The sequence below is a fragment of the Protopterus annectens genome, chromosome 16.part0 (assembly GCF_019279795.1).
Source record: "Protopterus annectens isolate FY-2018-M chromosome 16.part0, PAN1.0, whole genome shotgun sequence".
In the NCBI taxonomy this organism is placed as follows: Eukaryota; Metazoa; Chordata; order Ceratodontiformes; family Protopteridae; genus Protopterus; species Protopterus annectens.
In genome coordinates, this window is record NC_056750.1 from 307858299 (window position 1) to 307885883 (window position 27585).

General features: G+C 40.4%; 1 protein-coding gene across 2 annotated transcripts in view; it reads right to left on the reverse strand.

The window, feature by feature from the left end:
* ASB6 (ankyrin repeat and SOCS box containing 6) overlaps positions 1–27585 on the reverse strand; it is a 504325-nt gene that overhangs the window by 436876 nt on the left and 39864 nt on the right. For both annotated transcript variants that reach the window (XM_044058564.1, XM_044058565.1), the window contains exon 3: positions 1012–1172. In XM_044058564.1, the coding sequence (XP_043914499.1) occupies positions 1012–1172 (161 nt within the window). The remainder of the gene's footprint in view (positions 1–1011; positions 1173–27585) is intronic.

The window sequence follows — 27585 nt, forward strand, 5'->3', positions numbered from 1 at the left end:
TAAGAGGTTCTTCAAAGAAGCCCCTTGTGGTTTAACAGTGCCATCTTTACATTTCCCACATGAGTTCCTCTTCTCAAAAGCAATCTAATGGATTCCACCCTACTTTATAAAGCAGTCTGTTGTTTTTTGAGACTTCTCTACAGGAGCTGGAAGCCTGCATTCAATCCAAAACAAGGGACACAGGTGGACAGTGGTCTCACCTTCAATAACCACATCGCCACAACAGTCAGGAAATCCTTCTATGTGGCACACCTCATCACTAAGGGCTTTTCATCCAGGAAAAATGAGGTCATTATCCCACTGTACTCATCCCTCATTAGACTCATTATAGAATACAATGCCCCATTTGGTATGTACCTCTCAAGACATCTGCAACAACTGGAAAGGCCGCAGAAATACCTCACTAAAATAATCACAGGCCTAAAGCAGATGCCCTATGCTGACTGTCTAAAAAAAACTCCAGCTATACTCTGTTGCATATCGTCTACTCAGAGGTGATCTCTGCTTAACATACAAGGCCATGTCAAACCCAGAGCTGTTGGACATGCTACACATAAAGAAATCCCAATACCTCAAGAGCCACACGCTCCAGGGATCTAAACCTTGTCATCACAATAAACAAAACATGCTGGAGGGATAGGTTCCGGACCCAGAGACTCCCCAGACTCTGTAATAGACTGTCCATACATGTCAAGCAGAGCACCTCTTTGGCCCTCTTCAAAAGGAACCTTGACGACTGGATGGGAAATAGGAAATTCAGCCCAGGGATCACATCAGTCGCCATATAGACAGGGGTCCAGGGAAGTAAATACTGTGGGAAGAAATAGCCAGGGAATTGTTATGGCTAGGCTTGTATAGACCCTAGGGCCGATAGCCTAGTACTAGCCTAGTACCAGCCTATGAACATATGAACAAGTATTGTCTAACAAGTCCACCTAAGGTGGCGCCATAACTGTTCTCTTAAGTAGACGGCCTCAGTAGTCTTTCTGAATATTTAACAAAAACATTTACCTTCAAAGTTAAGATCAGCTCCATACTGGAGTAAAATTTCAGCCTCGTGTACCATTCCAAATTCTGCAGCTTTTAAAAGGGAGCAACTGACGGCTTCTTCATAAAATGGCGATTTAGCTTCTCGTTTTAGCAGTTCAACAAGTGCTGCAGGTGTGGTACAGCTGTGAAGTAACAAGTTAAAATACTGATTAGCTTCTTATAGTCCCATTTCATAAAGCCAAACAAAAAAACTATAGTCAACGTAAACAGCTAAACAATACCCTATGGTCAACGTAGCAAAGTGTTAAACTATCACAAAGACTCGCTTGTCTTGTCCAGTCTCATCTACATTATCAAAAGTCATCTGAAAGAAAAATATCCATGCACATCTGAAAAAGGAAAAAAAACTGACCAGGCACTTCCTTGCTACAAATGCTCACAAGACATTCTCATGCTGTTAAAGACATTGTGAAGTGTGTCAAACAGAAGCATAAATTAATACCTACGATGCATGATGGATATATGCTGTACATGCACCACTGAGACAAATTTAGGTTTCTCTTACAAACCATTTTCTTTGCAATTTATTGGAGTAACTGGTGACACATCATTACTGTGAACTATGGTAAATGCAGAGATCCACTGAATTGGCATTTAATCTTCTCTCTCTACAAACATAAAAGCGAAGCTTGATAAAAATATGCATCTTTCTACAGAGATTAAATTAACTGCTGATGGAGCTCTGTTAGAAGTCAGTCCTAATTTTCCATTTTGCTTTTTGAAAAATGGATTGAAATCCAGTTAGCAGTCTGTCTCAAAGAAATGAATATTTTTCATGTTGGCTGTTTTAGACGTATATGCTATAGTAGTGGTCTTCAAACTTTTTATGGTGACAGAACCCTAAAACTGCCACAAGTCTTACTCATGGAGCCCCAACATTGCTTCTGCTCAACCACATAATTTACAACAATTACATACATCAGAATATTAAAATTTTATTACGTGAACTGAATGTCCTACATTTATACAAGGAAGTGGTTGAGAAACTATTTTGTATTTAGCTTAAAGATATTTAACCTTCTTTAAGAATAAGAATTTGTTTTTAAGAATTCTAAATTCTTAAGAATACTTCTTTAAGAATAAATTAATTTAGGGGCTACATTCAGCAATACCCGTAGATGTAAAAGGAATCCGATTCATCTATATTCAACTTGCAGTTTTGAACTTTACTATAATCTACTATTATTAGCACTTTTGGTAGCATTTGCTTAGGATTACTAAAATATAATACATCTTCAGAGGGTGTAATATAGGCCATTTTTCCTTGAAAGAGTATTCCCATATGTCTGGAGATCTCATGCAATATGGTAAGAGAGAAGCTTAAGCAATAGACTAGAAAAATATAAGAAAAGAGCCTGCTCTTCTGGGGTCCCACTTACAATATTAACCTGTACGGGAGACCATCCCATTTATTGTGATGCAAGTATATGCTTATTCATAAAGAATTTTAGTAGCATTAAAAAAAATCCTTGAGAAATTAAACTTGCGAAGAATTTTATGGAGGAATGCGATATGAAACGCATCAGTAGCTTTACTTACACCACATGCAAAGACTTCCTTAGAGGTGTTAAATTTTTGATTATGGTGCAAGATCATTTCTAACATAAGACTATTATCTTGGATTTTTCTTCCTTATATAAATCTAGACAGAAACCTTGACAATCTTTAGACGGTAACTGATGTAAAACACTTAGACAACCCCAGCTAAAGATGCAGGTTTGTAGGTCTTAATTATTTTGGATTCCACATTAGGTTTTAAAATGAAATGGTTCAAGAATGATTTTTAAGTGACTATTTAAGAGTCTCAAAGAAGGTATCTTAGGTTGTTGTTTGTCTTTTGGCTTTTCCCAGTTAGGGGTCGCCACAGTGGAACTCCGGTCCGCAAATGATTGGCAGCAGTAGGTATCTTAGGTAATGTATTTATTTACAAGTGGAAACAATTGGTATTTACACAGAAAAGGCCAGAGACCTTCCAAGGTTTAAGAAAGCCAGAGACTATCCACGTTAAGTCAAAACATTACACAAATGATACAAGAGGATTTTACATTCACCACAAAGGGTACTATATTTAAAGGATTTTACTAAAACAGAACCACTCTATTCTATGACAAATCTCTCGGTTTTCTCACTACCTGAAATTGTTCTCAACCAGTATCACCTAGCCATATTTACCAGCGAAAACATCTGCAATAAAAATATTTGGAAGTCATTTCCCATTATAATCATCAAATGTGTGAAGCTAACATTTGAACTACACAAATCAAACAAATATTAGTATCTGCTTGGTAATAATAAATGCCCGTAGGAAATTTACATTTTAATATATTTTACTTTTCTCCAGCTTTATGCCCAGAAGAAACACTGTTGTAGCATATAACAAGATTCTTATTTAATCTCGAACATATACAACACTTGCAATTATAAGAAAACGTCTCCAGCTATCACTGTCCTGAGGCTGCCTTTAAAAAATTAGTCTTGTGACAACACTAACTCAAAGAAGACCTAGTCCTTACAACAGACTCTCCCCCACACAGACTCACTACCCCTGGGCCTAAGTTCCATAAACTCCTAAAAGGATTAGCATAAGAATTCCAAGAACTAATAACTCCAATAAACCTATATATTTAGAATATTTACAACCCTTAACTCAGAGGAAAAAAAAGCACGAAAAGCAAAGTAGTTACAAAACTCATAATGCAGTTTACAAAAGTTGCCAGTGAAGGTTGGTCTTGCTGGACTAGTCCACCTGCATGCAGGATATAAACCACATCAACAAATTAGTGAGTTACTTCAGCAAAGAGGTACCTATATTTCTTCTATGTCCCTAATCAATTATTCACCAATAGTTGCTACTGTATCCACAAAACTTAAATGAGATTTAGTCACATTTTAATTGTTTATTATGAATTCCTATTATAGCAGGAAAATGTAGTTTGAATAATTAGGTCAAGCCATGATTCTGCATAGGAATCAAATATATAGGATTTAAATTCATATGCATGATGCAACTTGGAAAGATTCCCTGTACTTTGTGCACATTTTTTTTAAATACCTCCAGTTATTTCAGACAGAACTTACTAGCATTGTGTGACATATTGTTATTCCTTAAGTAACCATGTGAAAATATATTTACAGGAGAAATCAACCATAAAAAGTTCAACATACTCAACGTTTGGTACAGCAACCTGGACAACCCTTTCTTCAAAGAATATTTTTTCCTTTGGGAACTAGTTGGTTAACTATTTGCCTCCTATATGGAAGCAGGTGGAAGAAAGAGTAATAAACAGTAACGTTTAGAAAGGCAAATCTTGTACCAAATTGAATTCTGAAAGACAGAATGTTGGTTATGTTTGTAAGTTTTACTTTGATTTTCGTTTCAGAAGGTTACAAAAATCCACAGCCAGACAGTGAAATGGATTTATGATCAGTGGTTAGAAATGGTCTTGTTTGTGAAACATTAGTTTTTGTTACATCCCTAAGATCTCAAGGATGAAAATGGCTGAAAGGACAGGGAGTCACTCTTGACAGAACTGGTAAAAGAAGGATTCTTTTTAACCAGAAGTTGAACAATATTCCTTACCAATGAAGAGATTTATTATTTTATTTAAGTTGGTTTACTGGGGTATAATACTGACCAGACAACGACTAAATCCAGATTCAGCCTGGGTATAAAGTTTATTTTCTTGGCATGTAAACTGCCTAGTGAACCCACTGAAAAGACAAATGATCTGCCTATGCAAGGATGTACAGAGCTCATATTCTGCTACTGCCAGAGATGCACTTGATAGACGTAGAGCATTTCAAACTTATAAAATTTGGATACGAGTATTGTGCAGGCTGAATGACAAAGGGGGAGCTATGAACTTGATTAGGAGAGGAACCTCATTTCAGTTACTACAAAACAAAACGGATACGGAAGGCAGGTATATAGCTATCAAAATGAAACTTAGAAGGGGATAAAATGATGATTAATGTTTATTTGCCGCCATGGGTGAAAACAACCTTATTAGATAGGGGTGTGAAAGAATGGTTAGTTTTCCATGAATGAAAAGCAAAATGGATAGGGGGCTGGAATTTGACAAGTTCAATGGAGGAGGTAAATTTAGAACCCCATAGCATATAAACTCCAACAGCTGGTAAGTTTATGGGAGGATGCAAGAACAACAGATATGACAGACATACTGCTTGCAGTTACTCAAGGCAAGAGCTACCTATTCTTATTATCATCAATCCTTTTCAAGGACAAAGTCGTTACAAAAAGAAGCGCGTACACAAGGTGGAATCGTTGGGACACCATCCCCATTTCCATTAGCATACACAAAGTAGAGAGGATATGGAGGGGAATCTGTACTTACATGAAGTACAAGCAGCTTACAGGGAATATCAGGGAGAAAGGTAAAGAATGGGTAGAATGAATATCACACACCCCCAATGAGTTTTCAGTCGACATGCTGAATACTACAGAGGGCTTATCAGGAAGAACCTATGGAAAAAAAAGGAAAAAAAAAATAAAAAAAAAAAAAAGTTTAACAAAACAAGAAATATCTTTATTAATGACACCGGAATCATTTTTAATCCTTACTCTTAAATATTTCATTTATCATGTCCCCGTAAATATGGATATTGCTGAACCAATTCGTATGTGGTTACACAGTTTACCACTATTGCCTTTGTTTTAGTTATACTAATTTTGTATGCCAAAAAGTTTTGAAACGGTCTCAGTATGTTCCACAGCACTGTAATGGCCCCTTCTGATTTTAAGTATAAAATAATGTCATCTGCAAATAGAGCCAGCTTTTCTTCACTAAGATACCAATTCTATAACTGAATTTGAGTCCCTTATTTTTGCCAATGGTTCTAAATATAATGCAAATAACAAAGAGGAGAGGGGATACCCCAGCCTGGTGCCTCAGCTCAAGCAGAGATTATCAGAGCGGACCCCACCCACTTTAATTTTCATCTCCAATCCCTCATTTACCCTCCTAATCAACCTTAGAATTCTATCAGGGAATGCAAATGCTCCCACTGCTCTGCTCATGAAGTCCCAGCTTACTCTGTCATATGCTTTCTCTGCATCAAGACCCAGCAACAACAGTGGTATTTTCTTACTTTCTTCTTCCCTCTGGATTATCAGTGTTCTGTTAATGTCAAATGTTTGCATCCCCTCCACAAAACCACACTGATCCATATCTTTCATTTTTGGCATCACTTTTCCCATTTGTCATTCTCCTATCTAGGGCATAATAGAAGAGCCTTCATATGATCTGTTCCAGCAGCTTTATTTTATGCAAACACATCACTACAGAAGTTTACTGACTAACTTAAGTAACTTATATCCAAACTAACAACTGTGATTATGCATGCTCACTCTCTGGCTGCTCTTTCAAAATGGCACTAGGGATTGCACGTGCCTGGAATTTATAAGTGCACGTACAGTCTTGACATGCTTCTTAAAGACATAGCCCACACATCACTTGCACTCTGATCTACATCCTCCCTCTTTGAGAAATAGATCGTACAAAGTTATGAGGCTGTTTGGCAGAAATGACCGGTAATTCTTGGTCCTTTATTTATTTACAGTTTGTTTACCAAGAAAGTCCACTGGGCCATAAAAAGACCATTTTCAATGTTAGCCCGGGGAGAAAACCTCCTTACACACTTATACAATTGTAAATTAACAAATACACACAAGTTGTTACACAGTTTAAGAAAATCACCGCATACAATAAAGGTAAAACAAACATATGAAAAGCAAAAATCATAGTGTAACGCCCTGTCAGCGCATCCAAAGGCTGTATCTGCAATAGCAAGTTGATTAAGCACAGTATAAAACAGTTGATCATGCATTATACAATACTAAAAATGCATACAATATATACACACACAAAGTCCATGTTGCTGCATATTTCACACTAGGGTTAGATATTCGTCCATATCGTGCAACATAAAACTGGGCATTAGATTTAGCAACTGGAACTGTCTCTGCAAAATGCTTGACCTGTGGAATGTTCAAAACATTTTCTGGAATGGAATCAGAATATTGAACAGATTCTAGTATGGAAAGTGTCTGATTCACTCTTAGATTTGAAGTCTGCATCACAGAAACAATGTTGTGATGATGATGATTCTGGTACAGGAAAAAGATGTTTATGGTTCCTCCTATACTCCATACCCTCAGAGTGTACCAGGTAGGATCTCGGCTCGGCACAGATGCCTGTAATCTGTCCAATTCAACCAAAACCTTTTGTTGTCTGGATTTGCACCATCTCCCCTTCTCTCAATGGATGAAATAATCTGCTCAATCTGTCGTTAGATTTCTGGATATTACACTTCTTAAACAACTGAGCCTTGATGGTTTTATTGTTCTTAGGTTTAGTCTTTAATAAACTGGAGGTAATGGGTAGCACAGTTCTAGTTTGCCTGGAAAGTGGTCTTTGAGCAGGTGAGCCAAGAATATAATCATGGGGTACGTTTCGGATATTAAGCAAATTCAAGAACACATCAGTATTTTCATGCTTTGACCTTTCAAGTAATTGCACTCTCCATGCACGTTCAGCTAGATCATTTGACTGAGGATATTCAGGACTACTAGTGACATGTACAAATTCCTATTCTTTTGCAAATTTCTGAAACAACTGGTTAGTAAATTGAGTACCATTGTCAGAAAGAACTTTGTGTGGACTACAACAAACTGAGAAATGACATTTCAACTTAGTAATAACAACAGTGGATGTTAGGTTAGATAGTAGATCGATCTCAAACCAATTAGTCTCTACCAAAACCGAAAAGATATCAGTTGCCACTACAGACCAAGGTAGTTCAGGAAGTGGACTTAGCTGAAGTGCTTCTCTTTGCAAATACAGTTTAGTACTATTGCATACTGCAGAATAAAGTACTCTTATGAAGGACTTTTGGTAATGAAGACCAAAATACTAATTCTCTAGCTCTTCTCTTAGTGGATGTGGATCCTGGGTGACTACGATGCAAAATCTGGATATATTCTTGTTGTAAGGAAGCAGGAAGAACAATTTTAAGACCTTTGAAAATAATGCCATCGTCCACCAACAACTCATCTCTGTAAGGAAAATATGTTTGCACTTCAGGTGGTACACTAGATTGCTTTGACGGCCATCCAACACTAATGTAGTGATTGAGCTTTTGCAAAACTGGATCAGTCTGAGTGTGATCTCTCAACTCATCAAGTCTAGTGGTGGAAAAAATTATGCACCGACATCACATCAGTGTCAAAATTCTCTGCATCAAGCTGTTCTGTCATACTTCTGGGCAATATGAATAAGGTATCAGCCAGACAGAGTAATCTGCCCATTGTGTTCACCATTTTGAAATTGTACTTTTGCAATTTGAGCTCCATTCTTTGTAATCTCGCTGGAGCAGAATGCATAGGCTTCTTTAGAATAGTAACTAGAGGTCTGTGGTCAGTTTCAATTTGAACAGCTCAACCATAAATATAATCATGAAACTTGGAACATCATCATCTTTTCGGCTGTTCCCGTACTTGGAACATGCAAATAGTATTGCCAAAAGTTCCTTCTCAATTTGAGTATACTGCATCTCAATTTGGGTTAGTGTTCTAGATGCATAGGCTACCGGTCTGCCCTCTTGAAGTATAACTGTGCCAAGACCAAATTTTTAACCATCACACAAAAGCGTGACTGGTTTGTTAACATCATGCACTCAAGTTTCTCGGCAACAGGTACTGTTATGACTCCATCGTAGTCCATGTTGGTGTGAACGACATGCAATGTACCTCTGTAGACTATATGAAGACAGAAATGACTGAGCTCTCGGACTGTGTCTCAGGCAGGTTTGCCCCAAGCCTTATGCAGCACTTTATCTTCACTAGGAATACCAACAGAAAATGATTCACTTCAGTAATTGGCTTAGTTTCTGGTGTCATTCTAAGGGGATCCAACATCTGTCAGCCTGGGATGACATGATCGAGAGACCTCACTGCTTTGCCAGAGATGGTCTTCATCTGTCAATCCTGGGATTTTGGCTACAGGCTAGGGCTCTTGCCACACTCATAGTGCCTCTTTTTAGGCAGTGTCTCAAGAACAAAATTCCTGACGTAAAAACTCCAGCTAAAAACAACCTCAAGATTATGCCAGGGGTCTTAACACAAAACTGCAATCACTGGAAGCAGTCCTCACCTTGGAAGATGCAGACATTTCTGCAATCACAGAGACCTGGTTCAAGGCTGAGGAGAGCACCCCAGCCACATCTGGACACACCACCTTCTACATGTTCAGACCACAAACTAAAGGCATCAAAACTAAAGGAGGATGTGTATCAATTTTCATTACAGATAAATACACCTCCAGATTGGTCAAACAGCACGATTCCCTGGAGATACTTAAGGTGCAATTAACTGTTGGTAGGGCACTTTTAAGTCACTGCCAGCTACAGGACCCCCTCCATGAATCAGGGCACCTACTCTGCCTAGTTGGATCTACTGGGGTCTATCAACATACATCCAAACATCATGGTTTTGGGCAACTTTAACTACACATCCATTGACTAGGCAAATTACTTGTGCTCAAACTCACTTATCCAAAGGTTCCTTGACTTCGTTACCTCCAATGCTTTGGACCACCTGGTTGACACCCCAACAAGGGGTGCCAACATCTTGGATTTGGTACTTACCACTGTACTTGGACCACTCTAGCACACCCACTGTGAGGTCTTCCCTAATGAGATCTGACCACAAATCAGTTTCATTTGAAGTATCTATCATGCCTCACCCTCCCCTCAACAACAACTAAACTAAAAAACTTCTCTAAAGCAGATTATAATCTCTTACACAAGGGTATAAATAGCTTCTCTGCACCTCCCCCCTCAGATGGAACTGGCAACTAAGCCAAGTTCTACAACAATGCTTTAAACAAACACCTGCATAACTGCACTGACTAGGCCATAACTGAATAGGACCAAAACAAGCTCCTTAAGGAACAGCAATTGCTTGGTGGACAATTGCCATTAACAGGCTTTACAATAATAAAGAAATTGCTATCTAAGAGTAAGAGGAAGTGAGCCCTGGGACTCCCCTGCACTGGCCCACAAATCAAGGAGCCTTAATCCTCATCACTGGCAACAGTGGGGGAAGTACACAATGGGAGGACGCCAAGTACACACACAGCAAAGTGCAACTTCCCTGAAGAGCACACAGCGACCACAGTCAGTCTGGGGCTGGTTTCTACATCTTTCTCCAGATCCTCAATAAGACTCCTCAGTGGCACAGCTATAGAGTTGAGTCCTTAGCGAAGGTTCCAAGCCAAGTCCTCTGACACTCTCTCTGTCCAAGCAGTGCTTCGTGTCCCTGCCCAAGTACCTGACACACACACACACACACACACACACACACACACACACAGAGATTTGTTGTATATATATATATATATATATATATATATATATATATATATATATATATACACACACACACACACACACACACACACACACACACACACACACACACACACACACACACACACACACACACACACACACACACACCTGAGGAAAGATGGCAAATGTTTACTAGCTTTGCCCCTTTTTGCCCAGACTATAAGTTTATCACTTCCTCCAGAACCCCTACTATCAGCTACTATAAGGCCCTTACAAAGGGTGTCCAATCCTACTGTGTAATGTTACTATTAATCCAAATGGCAGTCTGTACAATGTCACCAAATAGATACTAAGAGCTTAAATGTGTCTCACAAATATCAGCCACAAAGTCAGGTTTAAATATATTTAATATTTAATAATAAATAATTAAATAAGACAATACTCAATCAACAGTTACTTCAGAGTTCAAAATTACAGGAAATATTTTAAAACATTAATGCAGGACAGTCTCAAACACAGGAAACATCTAAACTAATCTTTACTATATTCCTAGCTATATCTAAAAGAAGTACTCTGCCCTAAATCTTACTTACGGCAAGGCAATTGCATATGTAGTGCTGATGATGAGTGTATGTTCTTGCTAGGTCCAAGACAAAATACACAGTCTCCCTCTCTCTGAGTGTGTTCTTAAATCAATATCAAATAGTACTGCTGGGTTAGCTTGGATGACATCACTTTTTGTCACCGACTTCAGTTCCCAGGCTAAAACATAAACTAACAAAATTTATCATCTCTGTATTAAAAATACATATCTCTCAGAAGTTTGCAAATCTGGAAAATCATAAAACAATAAAACACAAAACAATGCAGACGGCACCCTAGTTCTAGACATCCTGTCTCCTTGCTGCATTGAAACTAACTTCTAGAAGACAATCGTAAAATAATTTAATTTCAGCTTATTTTCTTGAAGTTTTGCAAGTTAATCCTCTATATTCCAGCAGGGTATGCAATGGTTACATTCTTGAAGCTCAGTACTGTAAAAATCCTGTTCAACACATGCTTCTGTATAAATCATATCAATATTCACAAATGACATAGAATTACTACCAAAATCCCAGATAGGTGGGCTGGCAGTGTCACATCCCCCCCCCCATAAAAAAAAACTTGTTAGTTTTTCAAGTGACCCTTGAGAAACGTTGCTTGAGGGGGGTTAAGCCTATCTGGGAATACCTTACCTCATTCCCTGTCTTCAAAGCCCATCTGTGTTGCCATTCCTAACCCCATTGTGGTGCTGCACTGTCATATCATATGCTTGCAACCCTAGGCTCTACCTTAGTAACTTGGCATTTTGCTGGCTGGCTAGATGTAGCCATGTTAACTGATTGTATGTAACTACAGTGAATTTCCTTACGTACATATAAGACTGAAGTTTCTGCAGTGCCCACACTATGGCTAGGCATTCCTTTTCTACAGCTGCATAGCATTCCTGCTTGGTTTGGAGTGATTGACTGAGATACATCCCTGTGTGCTCTTCCCCGTCTGAGGAGACCTGGCAAAGTACAGCACCTACCTCATGGTTTGAAGCATCCACCTGCAAAACAAAGTATTTGCTGTAATCTGGAATGGATAACACAGGGGGTGCTCCCAAAGCTCCTTTAGCTTCTGGAATGCCTGCTCACATGCTGGGGTCCACACTACCTTACTTGGTCTGTTTTTCCTTGTCATGTCTGTGAGGGGAGCACTTATGGTACTATAATTGGAGACAAACTTTCTGTAGTACCCTGCTGTCCATAAGAATGCCCTCACCTGCTTTCTGGTAATGGGGCAGGCCATGCCTGAATAGCTTCCACTCTGGCAGGTTCTGGCCTGATCTTACCACTCCCCACTCTATGTCCCAGGTAGGAGACCTCTGCCATACCCACCTGACATTTGCTGGGCTTAATGGTTAACTCTACCCTCTGTAGTCTGCCCAGCACCCCCTGACATGCTGAAGGTGCTCTTGCCAGGAATGGCTGTAGATAGCAATATCATCTAGGTAAGCAAGGGGAAAATCTCCTGCTAGGACACGATCTGCCAGCCAGTAGTACCCTGCGGTCCATAAGAATGCTCTCACCTGCTTTTTGGTAATGGGGCAGGCCATGCCCGAATAGCTTCCACTCTGGCAGGTTCTGGCCTGATCTTACCACTCCCCACTCTATGTCCCAGGTAGGAGACCTCTGCCATACCCACCTGACATTTGCTGGGCTTAATGGTTAACCCTGCCCTCTGTAGTCTGCCCAGCACCCCCTGACATGCTGAAGGTGCTCTTGCCAGGAATGGCTGTAGATAGCAATATCATCTAGGTAAGCAAGGGCAAAATCTCCTGCTAGGACACGATCTACCAGCCTCTGGAAAGTAGCTGTGGCATTTTTCATCCCAAAGGGCACCTACATGAACTCATGCAAGCCAAAAGGAGTCACAAAAGCTGACCACTCTCTAGCACTGGGAGTCAATGGCACCTGCCAGTAACCCACACAGAACCTGGTGCTGCCATCTTTCATTGGTACCAGCACAACTGGGGTGGCCCTGGGACTGCTTGACTCCTGGATTACCCCAAGTTACAACATTTCCTTTATCTCCTCCCTCAGAGTCTGTTTGACTCTCTCAGGCACCCTATAAGGGGCCTGCTTAATAGGCCTTTGGGGTCCTGTATCCATATGGTGCTGAACCAGGTGGGTGCACCCTGGTTTCCCAGGGAACATGTCCCCAAACTCCTGTAACACTGCCCATATTTCTCGAACCTGTGTAGGAAACAGCTGCTGGGACATTGCTACCCATTCCACTGAGGTGTCAGTCCGAGCCTCACTGAGTATATCAGTCACCAGATCCCCTTCAGACTCCTCCTGCTATCCACTGCAAATACACAGCACAGGTTTCATCATATTAACATGGTACAATCTGTGCCCATGCCTCCTGCCTAACAGTTCTACCATGTAGTTATCATCATTGATCTTCCTTACAACCTTGTAGGGTCCCTCCCAAGATGCCTGCAGCTTGTTGTGTCTGACAGGAATGAGAAGCATTACCTGCTGCCCTACAACATACTCTCTAGCTCAAGCATTCCTGTCATACCCGACCGTTTTCTGCTGTTGGGCTTCTGCCAGGTTCTCCTGGGCCAAACTCATAAGTTCCCTGAGCCTTGTCTTTAGGTTTAGGGCATATGCCACAACAGACTCCTTGTGAGATTCACAATCACCCTCCCACTCATCCCAAATCAAATCTAGAGGACCCTCACCCTATACCCATAAATTAACTCAAAGGGTGAAAAACCTGTGGATTCCTGGGGTACCTTTCTGTAAGCAAACACTAGATGGGGCAAATATTTGTCCCACTCCCTCATAAACTGGTCTGCAAATGCCTGTAGCATTGAGTGTAGTTTAACCTCTTAACAAGAACATTAGTCTGGGGGTTGTAGGGGGTTCACAGGTTCATAGGCAGGTACTAGTCTATTGGCCCTAGGGCCTCTATAAGCCTAGCTAAAAAGGTACCCTGGCTTTCACCACCCAAGAAAATTATTTTCCTGTGCCCCTGTCGAGCAGTGTTAGCACTGAAGCTATCTGCCAGGATGTTGGCAATATCAGTTGGTTCTGTATATTTAGCGCCATTGTGCTGCAACTCAGAGCAGGTATGAGTGTTGCCATCGAAATTCTTGACATAACTATAGAATGCTTTGTGGTTGTCTTTAGAATCAGTGGCAATTTTGTTTTCGCAACTAGCTTTGGAGGATTTTATGAGGAATCTCAGCTTCTTACTGAGGCTGACCAGGGAGTTCCTTCAATCATGGGATTTTGCTCTTTTTTGCAACAGTTTATTTCTTCTGTTATAGAGTTTGTTTATGGCAGGGGACAACCAGATTGGCTCCTTTTTTTTTTTGAGGATAGCATCTTGGTTCTGTTAGGGATAGCACGATCCATGCACTCGTGTAAGTGCTTATAAAGTGCATTTGTGTAAGATTCAACAGTCGTACCTCTACTATCCGTCTGCATGGGTGCTGTGAAGTTTGCCACTTCTGTCTTAAGAACTGCGAAGCTGGCTTTGGAGAAATTTTTTACAGTGGTTTCCCTAATGGGGGGTGGAGGCGGGATCTGGATGTCTAGGGTGATTAGCTTGTGGTCGGATCTGACCAACGGGGAATTGACCTCTGGTGTGGAACACCGGTCGCCCATGTTGGTAATGACCAGGTCTAGGATACTGCTGCCCCATGGTGGGGGGTGTGGATAAGTTGATCCAAGGCATTGGAATTTATGAATTCCAGAAATCATTGAGCAAAAGAGTTGGTACACGAGTAGTTTTCCCAGTTAATGGTGGGGTAGCTGAAATCGCCCATTATTAGGGTGTTGGGTTGTACCCTAATATTTTCCAGTGTATCAAGAAATGAGGAGTGGGAATCCTGGGGCATGGTGGGGGATCTGTAGCAAGCTACAATTTGGATTGCGGTCTTGCCCAGAGTTAGTTGCACTTGGATAATCTCAGCTACATTATGCTGAGCAACTAGCCTGGAGGTGTGGATATCCTTAATGAATATGGACATGCCTCCACCTTTAGTGTTGTCTTTAGGTGCTTCACCCCACAGTGCTTTCACAGACTAGCCTGGAGGTGTGGATATCCTTAATGAATATGGACATGCCCCCACCTTTAGTGTTGTCTTTAGGTGCTTCACCCCCACAGACAAGCCAGCATATCTGAAGTGAAACTGGCACCTCTGTCAGTCAGTATTTCTTTTGAGAAACCTCCCCTGGTGAAAATCTCTAACAAAGCATTTGCCACCTTTTCTACCTCAATGGAGGACAGTGCACCGCTTCAGGGCATCTGGTAGCAATCTACTACCACTAGGATATACGTTTTCCCTGTGGAACTTGGGATAATCAGAGGACCCACAATATACATAGCCAACCTCTGAAACGGCTCCTCAATCACAGGCAAAGGCATCAAAGGAGCTCTCACCTTGTCTCCTGCCTTGCCTAACTTTTGGCACTACTCACAGGTCCTGCAGTACCCTGCTACATCTCTGGAAATCCCAGGCCAATAAAATTTCTGCAAAATACATCTCTGTATGTTTTATGCCCATATGACCTGCAAAGGGAATATCATGGGCTATAGCTAGAAATGCCAGTAGGCTCTGGGCACTACCAACTGCTGCATTCTCTCACCCTCTAGCCCTCCCTCAGGGAGTCAACTCTCTATACAGTAACCTTTTGTCCCAGTACACAGATTCCCCCTTCCCTTGAAAATCAGGTCCCTCACTAGCTACCTCTCTCAGGCCTTGTAATGTAGGGTCCAAGAGCTGAGCCTGTCTCAACTCTCTCTTAGTAACCCTTTCCAGATCCTCTTCCACTGGAAGTGCCTCACTGTTAGCCCGAGTACTACTACTACTACTGCAGCTGCCCTTGCAGTCACTCTGTCCAAGGGAACATCAGTACCCACAAGCAGCTGTGGCTCACCTTCGATCTCACTGCTGCAGGGTAGCTCCCTCCCTGAAGTAACAATCTCACCAGTCCTGGCAGCAAGTGTGCGGTCTGTCTAGGTCTCCCACAGGCTACCAGACCCACATGCTTGTCTCAAAGCCTGACTGCATGTAACTGTATGCACACAGGGTACTGCATTATCAAATCATTCCCTATCAAGACATCTGAATGGATATCCTCAAAACATACCTACTTACTGGCTTCCTTTTCCACGATCCCAGTCAAGGTAAACCCTAGCCAAAGGTATTTGGAATGGGGCCCCTCCTAAAGCTCTGACTGGAGTAGACTGCCTAAGAAAACAGTGCTCCTCTGTAACCATCACATGTTTCACAAAGGTTAGGTCAGAGGCTGTCTCTCTCTTAGCAATGGCCTCTTTCCTATCCACGAAGATTGAACATACCCTCTTGAGGTAGTTTGGTACCCTTGTTGTCTCAAGACAAATTTACTGTTGGCATTTTGTCATTCCCACTTATTGACTCTCCCACCTTTTGTTCCCCACCTTGCCTACGTGGACTTCTGTATGCTACATGGCCCCACTGGTTGCATTTAAAACATTTAACCCTTGGCCCTGGATGTGTACCTTGACTAGTGGTTTCCCCTGCTACTGTCGGACTTTGCTGGGGCAGTCTGGGCTGCCACCATGGCTTCTCTTAACCCATGAGCAGCACTGGTGTCCCTGTCCTGTGCAGTGACGACCTGCTTGCCAAGTACAGGTCTCCCTTCTTCTCCAAACTCATCTGCAGTAGTGCACTGTCTATCAGCTAACCAGATTCTCATGTCCTCAGGCAAAGTACTTAGGGCTTGTTCCCTCACCTAAAGGTCTGCCAATCCTTCAAAAGTGGTGACCTGACATCCACTCACCCACCCACCTATGAAAGTAAGTGCTTAGTTCAGCAACATATTTACACACACTTTAATCTGCCTTGCGTCTATGCTCGTGAAACTTTTTTTTCTAGAAGCTTCAGGTGTTAACTTAAAGCATTCTAAAAGACAGTTTCTTTACATTATTATTACTTAAGCAATCAGTATCAGACAATTTAGAAATATCAGTTACAGCTTTACCATGGAGTAAGGGCGACAGGAACCATACCCAGAGTCCTTGGTCAACATTATACTTTTTACATATCCTTTCAAACTTATGAATGAAACTATTCCCTCTGTAAATTGTGGAAGAAATTTACTGACCTTTGTTGCTTTTAGGGTTCAGTTACTCCTTTTACCAATACCTCTATGACTGGCGAAGAGTCAGCAATCACCTTTTCATATTTTCCTCTGCCTCATATTTTCCTCAGCCTCCAGATGTTGCAGTTTCTCATTTTCCTCAGCCTCTAGAAGACTCAGTCTCTCTGCTGCTTCTATTTCCAAACGCTTGGCCGCCAGCTCAAGTCTCTAACTCCAGATGGATTTTTAAGACCTCTGTGGAAAGGTTGAACTGTTAATTTTCTTTGAGTTGTACATTCCCAAGGCCAGTCTGATTGTCCTCCTTGTTGCTTTTCTGTGATGCTGCTGTGACTAAAGCTGCAATCATGTCTGCTTTAGTCAGGCTGGCATGCACCAGTCCTTTATCCTGGCACATTTCAGCCAAGTGGCTCCTTGTCAGCTTGCCATACTCTGCTGCTGACATGCTTGCCTGCTCTCCCTGACTAACTAGGCTACCAAAAAATAAATAAATAAATAAAACAATTGTGATATGAAACTTTGAATGTCCACTGCGTGGCTGATTTGAGTACAAACACCTTCAGTGACCACTGTACACAGGCTACAGGAATTCAATATCCACACCACTACAAGCCAATTAATATGTGATGTGGCTATCTCATTACTGTCAACCCGTTAATATGTGATGTGGATATCCCAAGATTGCCAATCAATATGTGATGCCCCTGCACTGGCCCAGTAATCAAGGAGCCTCAATCCTCACCACTGGTAACAGTGGTGGATTTACACAATGGTAGGATGACAAGTACACACACAGTAAAGTACAACTTTCCTTAAAAGCAAACAGAGACCACAGTCAGTCTAGAGCTGGTTTCTGCCTCTTTTTCCAGATCCCCAATAAGACTTCCCACTGGCACAGATATACAGTTGAGTCCTTGGCCAGGGTTCCAAGCAAAGTCCTCTAACACTCTCTCTGTCCAACCAGTGCTTTGTGTGTGTGTCAGCTACTTTGGCAGGGACTCGCACTTTTATATTTGTTTTACCTGGGGAAGGCTGGCACAGGTTTACTAGCTATGCCCTTTTCTGCCCAGACTATAAGGTAGTTATCACTGCCAGCAGAACCTGTACTTACAATCTACTGTAAGGCCCTTACAAAGGGTGTCCAATCCTACCGTGTAATGTTACTATTAATCCAAATGGTAGTCTGACCAAGCAAGGCTACTGGAGTGGCCTGTACAGTGGCACCACATAGATATGCAAGTACGCTAAGAGCTTAAATACATCTCACAAGTATCAGCCACCAAGATTAATACATTTAATAATAAATAAAAAAAAAACAAGACAATATTCAATCAATCAACACAGTTACTTCAGAATTCAAAATCACAGGAAATATTTTAAAACAACATTGCAGGACAGTCTCAAATAAATACAGAAAACACTTAAACTAACCTTTACTATATTCCTATCTGTATCTAAAAGAGATACTATGCCCTAAATCTTACTTACAGCAAGGAAGGTACAGTTGCAGTGCTGATGATGACTGGATGTTCTTGCTAGGTACAAGACAAAATACAAAATGCACAGTCTCTCTCGGAGAGCATTCTTAAATCAATATCAAATATTACTGCTGGGTTAGCCTGGATGACAAGACTTTTTGTTACCTGACTTCAGTTCCCAGGCTAAAACAGAAACTAACAGAATTTAACACATCTGTATTAAAATACATACCTCTCAGAAGTTTGCAGATCTTGAAAGTCATAGAACAATAAAAACACTTAGAAAACAATGCAAAGGGCACCACAGTTCTAGACATCCTGTCTCCTTTCCTGCATTAAAACTAACTTTTATAACACAATCGTAAAACAATTTAATTTCAACTTATTTTCTTGAAGTTTTGCAAGTTAATCTTCTATGTTCCAGCAGGGTAAGCTGTGGTTACATTCTTGAAGCTCAGTACTGTACAAACTCTGTTCAGCGCATACTTCTGTACAAATCATATCATTATTCACAAATGAAATAGAATTAATTTACATAATTCCAGATAGCAGGGATGGCAGTATCACAAGCCCTAAACTGGAAACACTCCCTTGCCAGCTTAAACAGGTGAATAAGAGTTCTTGTGAAGTCCTCCGAAGCAAACTATGTATCCAAATTAGCTTCTTCAACTAAAGACAAGCATAAAGCATTCTTTAGTTACATCCATAACCTAAAAGGAAAGGCCCACACCTGTGCCAAACTGCTAGCTAATGATACCACATATACAGAGCCTGTGGACATAGCTAACCTGTTAGCAGACAGGTTCTGTGAAAACGTCACTCCCCTGTCCCCACCACATGTACCCCACAACACCCCTGCTACCTGTCCCCTACCTTGCATCTCTAAAGAGCAGGTCATTACTGCCTTTTCTAAGGCCAGGAACACAGCATCTACTGGACCAGATAACATCCCAGGCTGCAACAAGAATTAGCAACACAATTGTGTACGCTTTAGTTACCACATCAATAGCAACACCTTAAGTATGCACTCAGTGGTGAGAGACCTGGGCACTCAGGGTGACAGCAACCTCACCTTTGACCACCATGTCTCCACAGTGGCAAGAAGAGCATTCTGTATTGATCATCTCAAAAGTAAGGGCACTGCCTCCAGAAAGAAAGAAGTTATAACCTCCCCATACTCCTCCCTCAACAGGCCAATAGAGTGCAATGCCCCTTTTGGTTATGTACCTTTCCAAGCACCTGCAGCAACTGGAGAGACGACACAGATTCATCGCAAGGAAAATTCTAGGTCTTCAGCATCTGTCCAAAGAGCATCATCTGAAATCACTGTTATTTTATTCTGTTTCCTACAGACAACTCAGAGGCGATTTCTGTCTTGCATACAAGGCAATCTCTGACCCTGCTTAATTGGAAATGCTGCATCTCCGCAAGTCAAATGGTGCATGGGTTACTCGCTCTAAAGACCTTAACCTGGTATGTGACATTAGTAGAACCTGCTTGAAGGACAGATTTGTCTCCCAGAGGTTACCACACCTTTGCAACATAATCCCACTTCATGTCAGAGAACCCCATTGGCCCTCCTCAAACACAATCTGGACGATTGGATGGGTATTCACCCTGGGGGTTCCATCTGTGTCCCTCTTGGATAGAGACAATAGGTTCTGATCATGGGAATAAGGGTAAAAGTTGTCTAAGCTTGTAAGGGCCCTAGGACCATTAGCCTACTAACTATGTATGATCCTATGAATAACCACCCTGAAAACTTTTCCTTATCAAATTCTCATGTTCAGTTCTTTCCAAGTGTGTCTCCTGTAGCATAGCAATTTGCAATGTACATTTTTAAATATAGTTCACTACACTTTTTTTGTATTCATCTGTAAGACCATGAACATTTAAAGACATTATAGAAAGCATCATATTCTTGAGAGATTACTACTCCCACCTTTTATGTACAACGTTTTTGCTAAATGTCTAGTTTCAGCTTATGTGTTACAAGCATGTACTGTCTGAATGGTTTATTTCATATTTTATACAGTTGTTTCTGGTTATCTCCATTTCAGGCCTATTTCACATCTTTCAGAACTTTTTTGTTTTACTGAAAACATTCAACACAAAAATACACACACACACCCAATACCCTCCTAAAATCTATTAACTTAATAACCATGTACATATTCAAATACTGAAGTTTTATCCTCCTAATAGGAACAAATGTTCCAAACCAATGGTCACACACACAGACTCGAGCTAACCTAAATGAGAAGTTATCCATGCTAACATGCATGATATAGCCTGTGGTTCTATTAAGTTCTGTCTGGTTTTGGCTTATCTTTATAACTCTCCCAAATGGGAAAACACTTGAATGCTTTCAGAAAACATTTTCTCCAAGCCATTTCTCTTTATCAGATTGTCTGCTAGAGGCATGAGAACGAGACACAAAACTATTTACTAAAAAAAATTAAAATATTCAATATTCTTTTTCATTTATGTCTTTTCTTATAAAATTTGTTGCTAGATTAAGCTAACGGCCTTAACTTAGTCCTTCCCTATGCAAGAATGAGAATTGTTTTGCCATGCTTAGTTAACCATTTTTTACATTGCAGTGCCTACACTTTTTAAAACTGAACAAGGAGAAAGAAGGTGGGGAGAAAGAAACAAAAACAGGAGCTACTACTTACATTAATATCCCCATAACACTTAAAAAAAATACCTGAAAAAAACTTTACTTTATAACATGCAAAGAAAATCATATCCATTTAAATAGCACTATTAAGAAAAAAAAATGTTTCACTTACAGTTCACTTTCTCCCTCCTCTTCCCCCCTCCTGAGTATTTTCTGAACATTAATGACATGAAGTAGGGCATATGCTTTACAGTTCCCTACAAGTTTAACAAAGTCCAAGAAAGTCCAATACTTCCAGATTTTCTTGTTCTATTCCTGTTAATCTCCTTCTCCCAAACCCTGTATCTACTTCATTTCCAACATACTCTCGATTCTTCGAGTCAACTCTTGTGCTTTGTTCCCCACTCTCTAGCATTTTCCGTTGAAACATTGGAAAAGGTTTCACTGACACAGTATCTCTGTGGTCTTTATTACCAGAAGAATAAGAAGCAGAATCTCCTTTTGTTTCACAGCTCACTTTTTGTACTTCTTCCTTATCATGTACTTCAAAAATTTTTTCCCTAGAGGAACAAAATCATTTTTTGTTGAAGATAGCTGTGTATAGCAGTTTGAATCTTATGCCTGCTTCTCGAGGTTTCCTGAATAATGGGATAAATTTACTTCTCTTCTGTACAATGAGCAGTCAGTCATTCTCCACAAATACTCTGCTATCCGTCACTTTTACCATTTTACCTTCTGCCACAGTTTTGTCAAAATCAATTCCTTCTCCTGGTAAGATTTTATCTTCACTATTGAAGGTCTAGGTTGTTTTCTCATAGCCAAGTTTGGAACATAGTCATGCTGTGCCCTTTCAATTAACAACTCCTGTTGTGGAATGCCAGTCCAGTTGCTTGTTTGTGCTTTCATAAAATTAATACGGTCTGTTCCTTCCAGCTTCTCGGGTACAGTAGAAAATCTCAGGTTTTCCCTACATGCTCTGTCATCTAATTTTATTATTTTCTGAAACATCTCTTCTTGTGCAGTCTCATATTCAGCCAGCCTTTTTTTCATTTCGACCTCCGAGTTTTGCAGTTTTATCACCTTATCGGAAAATCTGTTAAAAGCTTCTTTCCATTTTTTCCAGCCTTTTATTGTTTGAGTTGATATACTATCAGTGTTTCATTTACTTTAGTCAGGTCTGTGTGCAGTTGCCTTATACTTTCCTCTATGTTACTGGAAGTCATGTCTGAAGCTTGCACACCTTTTTGCTGTACAGCTACTGTACTTTTCCCAGTCAGTATTTTTAGTCACCTTTTGTAGCTGATTTTCATGCAGGTCCTCTGTATTTCTTTTTTCCTGGCATCCAGGCACTGCACTTACTAGCCAGTTACTGAAATTTACCCAGAAATCTGGGTTCACTGGCTTTTGCTGCTAGGTTTCTGTTTTCACACTGGGAGAGCTAGAATTAAGCAGTTACTCAATATGCAGCCATCTTGGACGTCCCAGAGTCAAAAATGGCTTTTGAGTGTTTGTTGGAATTCCAGTTTATGTAAGAGATCTTCCACCCAAGTTAGAGATTCCTGACACTCTGAAAAACAGTCTGTAAAAATAAGAATGTCATCTAAATATGGCAAAATGTTGGTGCCCTGTAGCCTGCAGTGAGCTATAACTGGAGCTAGGCACTTTAGGTTTTGTGTGTCTGGATGAAAGTAAGAAACACCTGAAGTCTGGATGAATAGGGATGTGATGAGCATCTTTTAAATCTAGATTTACTAGGAAACTTGAATGAGGAAGAAGAGGTAATGGGCTGTAAAGTAACATTTTGAACTTGGGCACCATCACAAACAATTTTAGGAAAGAAAGTAGGCACTGCAGACCAAGATTTATGAGCACACTTATGCAATTAAAAAGGGGGGTGAAAATAATGCCCTAAGCAAGCATTCCGAGGTGTGTACCAATTTTAAGAAGTATTTTCTTTTTTTTTATTCTAGAAAAGGTGTTGATTCCCATTTGAGATGGGGAAAATGGCCTGAATATAGAGAACTGCACTGGAAGTTATTGTTACTAAATGTCTCCCCAATTCCAAGGTTAAATTAATATATTTCTACTAATTCTATTAACAGTGTTTTACAAGTTGAATGCACTATGTATGCAAATTATATAATTGTTACTTATTACATATATATTTTGCAGATATACCAAGCACTATTTTTAATACATTTATTTTCTTTTGGCAAAAAGTGAACATAAGTAGTTTTTGAGGTGTCTGTTCCTTTGAGAATGACATACTGGTGGGCAAGTGACCGTAGGGGTTATTTAAACCAGACACAGGTAATGTCTCTAGTTCTGTAAAAGATCTCTGTGATAAATCATGATTATAACTAATTTACAGCATTACTTACTAAAAGTTTCACAAATTTACTGCTTAAGCTTATACACCATGATCATAACAGGTTTGCCTTGTTACAACTTTTGATAATCTGATAAAAACTTTTTTTGGCAAAATAGAACGCAGTCAGAACAACTAACCCATTACTGGTGGCTAGTAAGGATACAAAAAGACAATGGCCATGAAATAAAGGAGGTTGTTATACAGGGATGACCTCTTGGATTATCTGTCTGACCCTAATGAAGACTTATGGATAGTGTTCTCAAAATTAAAATCATTTAAGGAGATTTTGAAATAAAACATAAAACAAAAGAACTATTCAAATTAACTTATAAAGATCATCCACAAATAATGATGAAATACAAACTTTTAAAAGGACCCGATTTACTTAGTTTAGCATAAATTGATTAGTTTCTTATCAAAATCAGTTTAAAATGATATCTTATACAACCGTTTTTGTTTTATAAGCTGGAAAGGGGTATCTGTTTGGACAATGTAGATCAATATGTGTGTATATACTTTTAAGAAGCTATCCAAGGGCTTACACAAGTGTATAAATACTGAGCACGTGCGAGCCTGACTGCCACTTTGTAGTAAGCAGCTGAGATGTCAGCATATATGTATGTAAGCTCTGTTTAACTAGTTTGTTCATATTTTATGATGCTGCTATCCATCCCGATGTGTTTCTATGTAGTAAAGCATCTAAATGAAAACCCCAGCCTTCTTGTCATATGTGTTAGAGATGAATGAACGACATGGTGTCAGAAGTGGCATGTCTAAAGGGCATGGAGTTAAAAGAAGCATACTGAAGGGCCATGGAGTCAGAAATGGCTGGGTAAAATGATTAAAGGCGCTTGTTTAGATGTTGGTAGAATACACAAAAGTGGATCATTCCTAAAATGTGCAAACTTCGCAAAACAGGTCAGAAACGAATTTCAGGTATTAAAACTTGCCCAGCACTACTTCTTTTAGCATAATATGAAACAGAGCATACAGAATGTTTTAAATAATATTCGCATAAACCAATATGTACAATACTGATAAAAATATTCAAACTATTTAAAACGTTTGAAATACAGTCTAAATTGCATGATATGAATAAAATAAAGGGAAATGACTGCATTTTTTTGTATTAAGCAAAGCTGAGTTATCAGAAGAGAAAAACTGTTTACATGTTTGTGCAATGTTACAGTAAAGCTATTTCACAAAAGTACAGCCATTACAGGGCATATTTCACAAAGTACAGCTATTACAGAGCATATTTCGTGAAGTATTTTGAAGAGTTTATTGTGCATTTGAATGTTGTTTCAAGCTCACAGCACAGTTTGTTCGTACATAATTACAAGGGCCATATTTTCAGTGTGTTTTGTGCATACTTTGTGGGCATGGCAGACTGATTTCAAAAACCCAGTGCACTGTGTTTGACAGTAATATTGCTGAGAACTGGACAGTGTTTGAGCAGGAGTAAGAGATTTTCATACAGGCTGCATTTTCTGATAAAGATGACCGTACAAAGGCATTTATAATACTTAAATTTAGCTGGGTCAGAAGCCATAGAAAGGGAACATTCATTTGTGCATGCACCGGATATCTATACTGGAGAGGGGGAAAAAAAGTCATGCTGTTGTACAGGTTGAGTCAAGGGAAAACCCAGAGTGCTTAAAACTTAAATTTAGAGAAATGTATCACCCCAGACAAATGTTACAATGGAGAGGCATTTATTTTACCCAAGGGATCAAAAGCCTGGTGAAACTTTTGCAGCACATATAATTCACCTGAGAAATAAAGCTAAAACGTGCAGATTTGGTGACTTAAGGGATGAATTGATAAAAGACAGGGTTTACCTTTACAAAGCCGAATCACAGTGGTGCAATTGCTCATATAAGCGAATCGTAACCACGAAAATGAAAACATTGACAGTTTTAAATGTTCGAAAAAAATCAGCAAATCAAAAAGCAGATTCGGTGATCTTCGAACATTAATGTCGAAAACAAATCTAATGAAGTGTACAGCCCCCCCTCACACCCCCTACTTTAATATTCTAACTCCAAGATTGCACTACATTGGGGAAAGGGACCGTTTTCCAATCCCCACTATAGTGCAATCCACCCCAAAATGTCGAATGTGCAATAAGCGAATGTCACTGTGCATTCGAACCTTTTTCCGTTCGGAGTTTTCAAACTTTGTAAACTGCCTTTCGGACAACTGCTGTTCGCCCGTGTGCAATACGCACACATGAAGGTAAACCAAAAGGCAAACTTGTATGTGGCATAAAAGATGATGCTGTGAGAAAGATTTTGCTTTGTGACAGTGATTTAACTTTGAATAAGGCCATTGAGATTTGTCAAATATACGAGCCCACAGAAAAGCACACAAATATTCTTACGAACAGCTCTAGAAGGCACAGTGATAATGCTCATATTGACAGTATGCAGCAAGTTTATAGATAGCCTAGTACCTATCTGTATCCTAACTACTTTGGCAATATGATTGTCAAAGGAGAGATTACTATCTACCTGGGTCCCCAGATCTCTTATTACCTCTTCTGTATTAAGGGGGCTGCCACCTATGTGGTAACTCATGGGTGTTTTGTTTTTCCCAAACAGGATGACTACGCATTTTTTTGGCATTTTAGCTTGAGACAATGACTTTGACACCAGGTGTCAGTCTCAGTAAGGCCCTTTTGGAGAATATCCGTGTCAGCCGGAGAGTCAATTATGGCTCCCAGTTTGCACTCATCGGCGAACTTGGTTAGCCATAGTCCTCCTGTGTTTGCCTGAAGTATATGCCGAACAGTAGGGGGCCCAGGGCCGAGCCTTGTGGGACACCACCTGTGACTAGTTTACAGTCAGACCTGGAGCCCGCTATTCTTACCGTGCGAGTTCTGTCTGTAAGCCAGTTGGCAACCCATCTTGTGACGTAGGGGTTTATGTTCAGGCTGGTGAGTTTTTTTATAATTCCAGAGTGGAGAATGGTGTCAAAAGCCTTGGCGAGGTCAAGGTAGGCTGTGTGAACTACCTTCCCCTCATCTATGGCCTTGGAGACTGTCTTGAATAAGTCAATCAGGTTTAGTAGGCATGATCTGCCCTTAAAGCCAAACTGGGTCGGGTCAAGTGTTTGGAGGCTCCCAATGTCTTTGTTAATGAGTTCCATGATGATGAGCTCCACAGCCTTGTAGACCAGGCTAGTCAGGCTTATGGGGTGACAGTTACCAGGGTCAGTTGTGACCCCTCCTTTGTGGAGCGGAATAACCGTTGCTGTGCACCATTCTATGGGCAGGTAGCCTGTAGAGAGGCTGAGGTTGAACAGTGTGTTTAGGTGGGGGGGTTAGTTTGTTCTGTAGTTCATGCAAGACGCAGCCTGGGACACCATCATGCCCCAGTGACTCTGTGCTTTTGGAAGGGCTGTTTTCACCTGTGAGTCTGTGATTTCCGGGACACTACACTTTTCCAGTATTGTTGTGGGCCCTTTTGGGGGTGAGAGGGGGGTGAAGTTTGCACTGAATCTATCTGCCAGGATGTTGGCAATATCAGTGGGTGTAGTATATTTTGTGCTATTTTGCAATAGATCAGAGCATATCTGCAAGTTGCCACTTAGATTCTTGACATAGCTAAAGAAGGCTTTGTGGTTATCTTTGAAATCCTTGGCTATTTTTCTTTCGAAGTTAGCCTTGGAGGATTTTATGAGGGACCTTAGTTTCTTACCGATACTGATCAGGGACGTCTATCCTTCTTGGGATTTGCTTTTTTTCTGAACTAGTTTCCTCCTTCTGTTGTATAGCCTGTTTATGGCAGGGGTCCACCAGACTGGTTTCCTTCTCTTAGGGGAGTGAGTCTTGGTTTTGCTAGGGATGGCACGATCCATGCATCTTTGTAGGTGCTCACAGAGTGCATTTGTAAAGGTTCCTGCATCTTGGAAACTGTTAACCTTTAGCATGGGGGCTGTGAAACTTACCACCTCTGTCTTAAGTAAGGCGAAGTTTACTACAGAAAAGTTTTTCACTGTGGTTTCCTT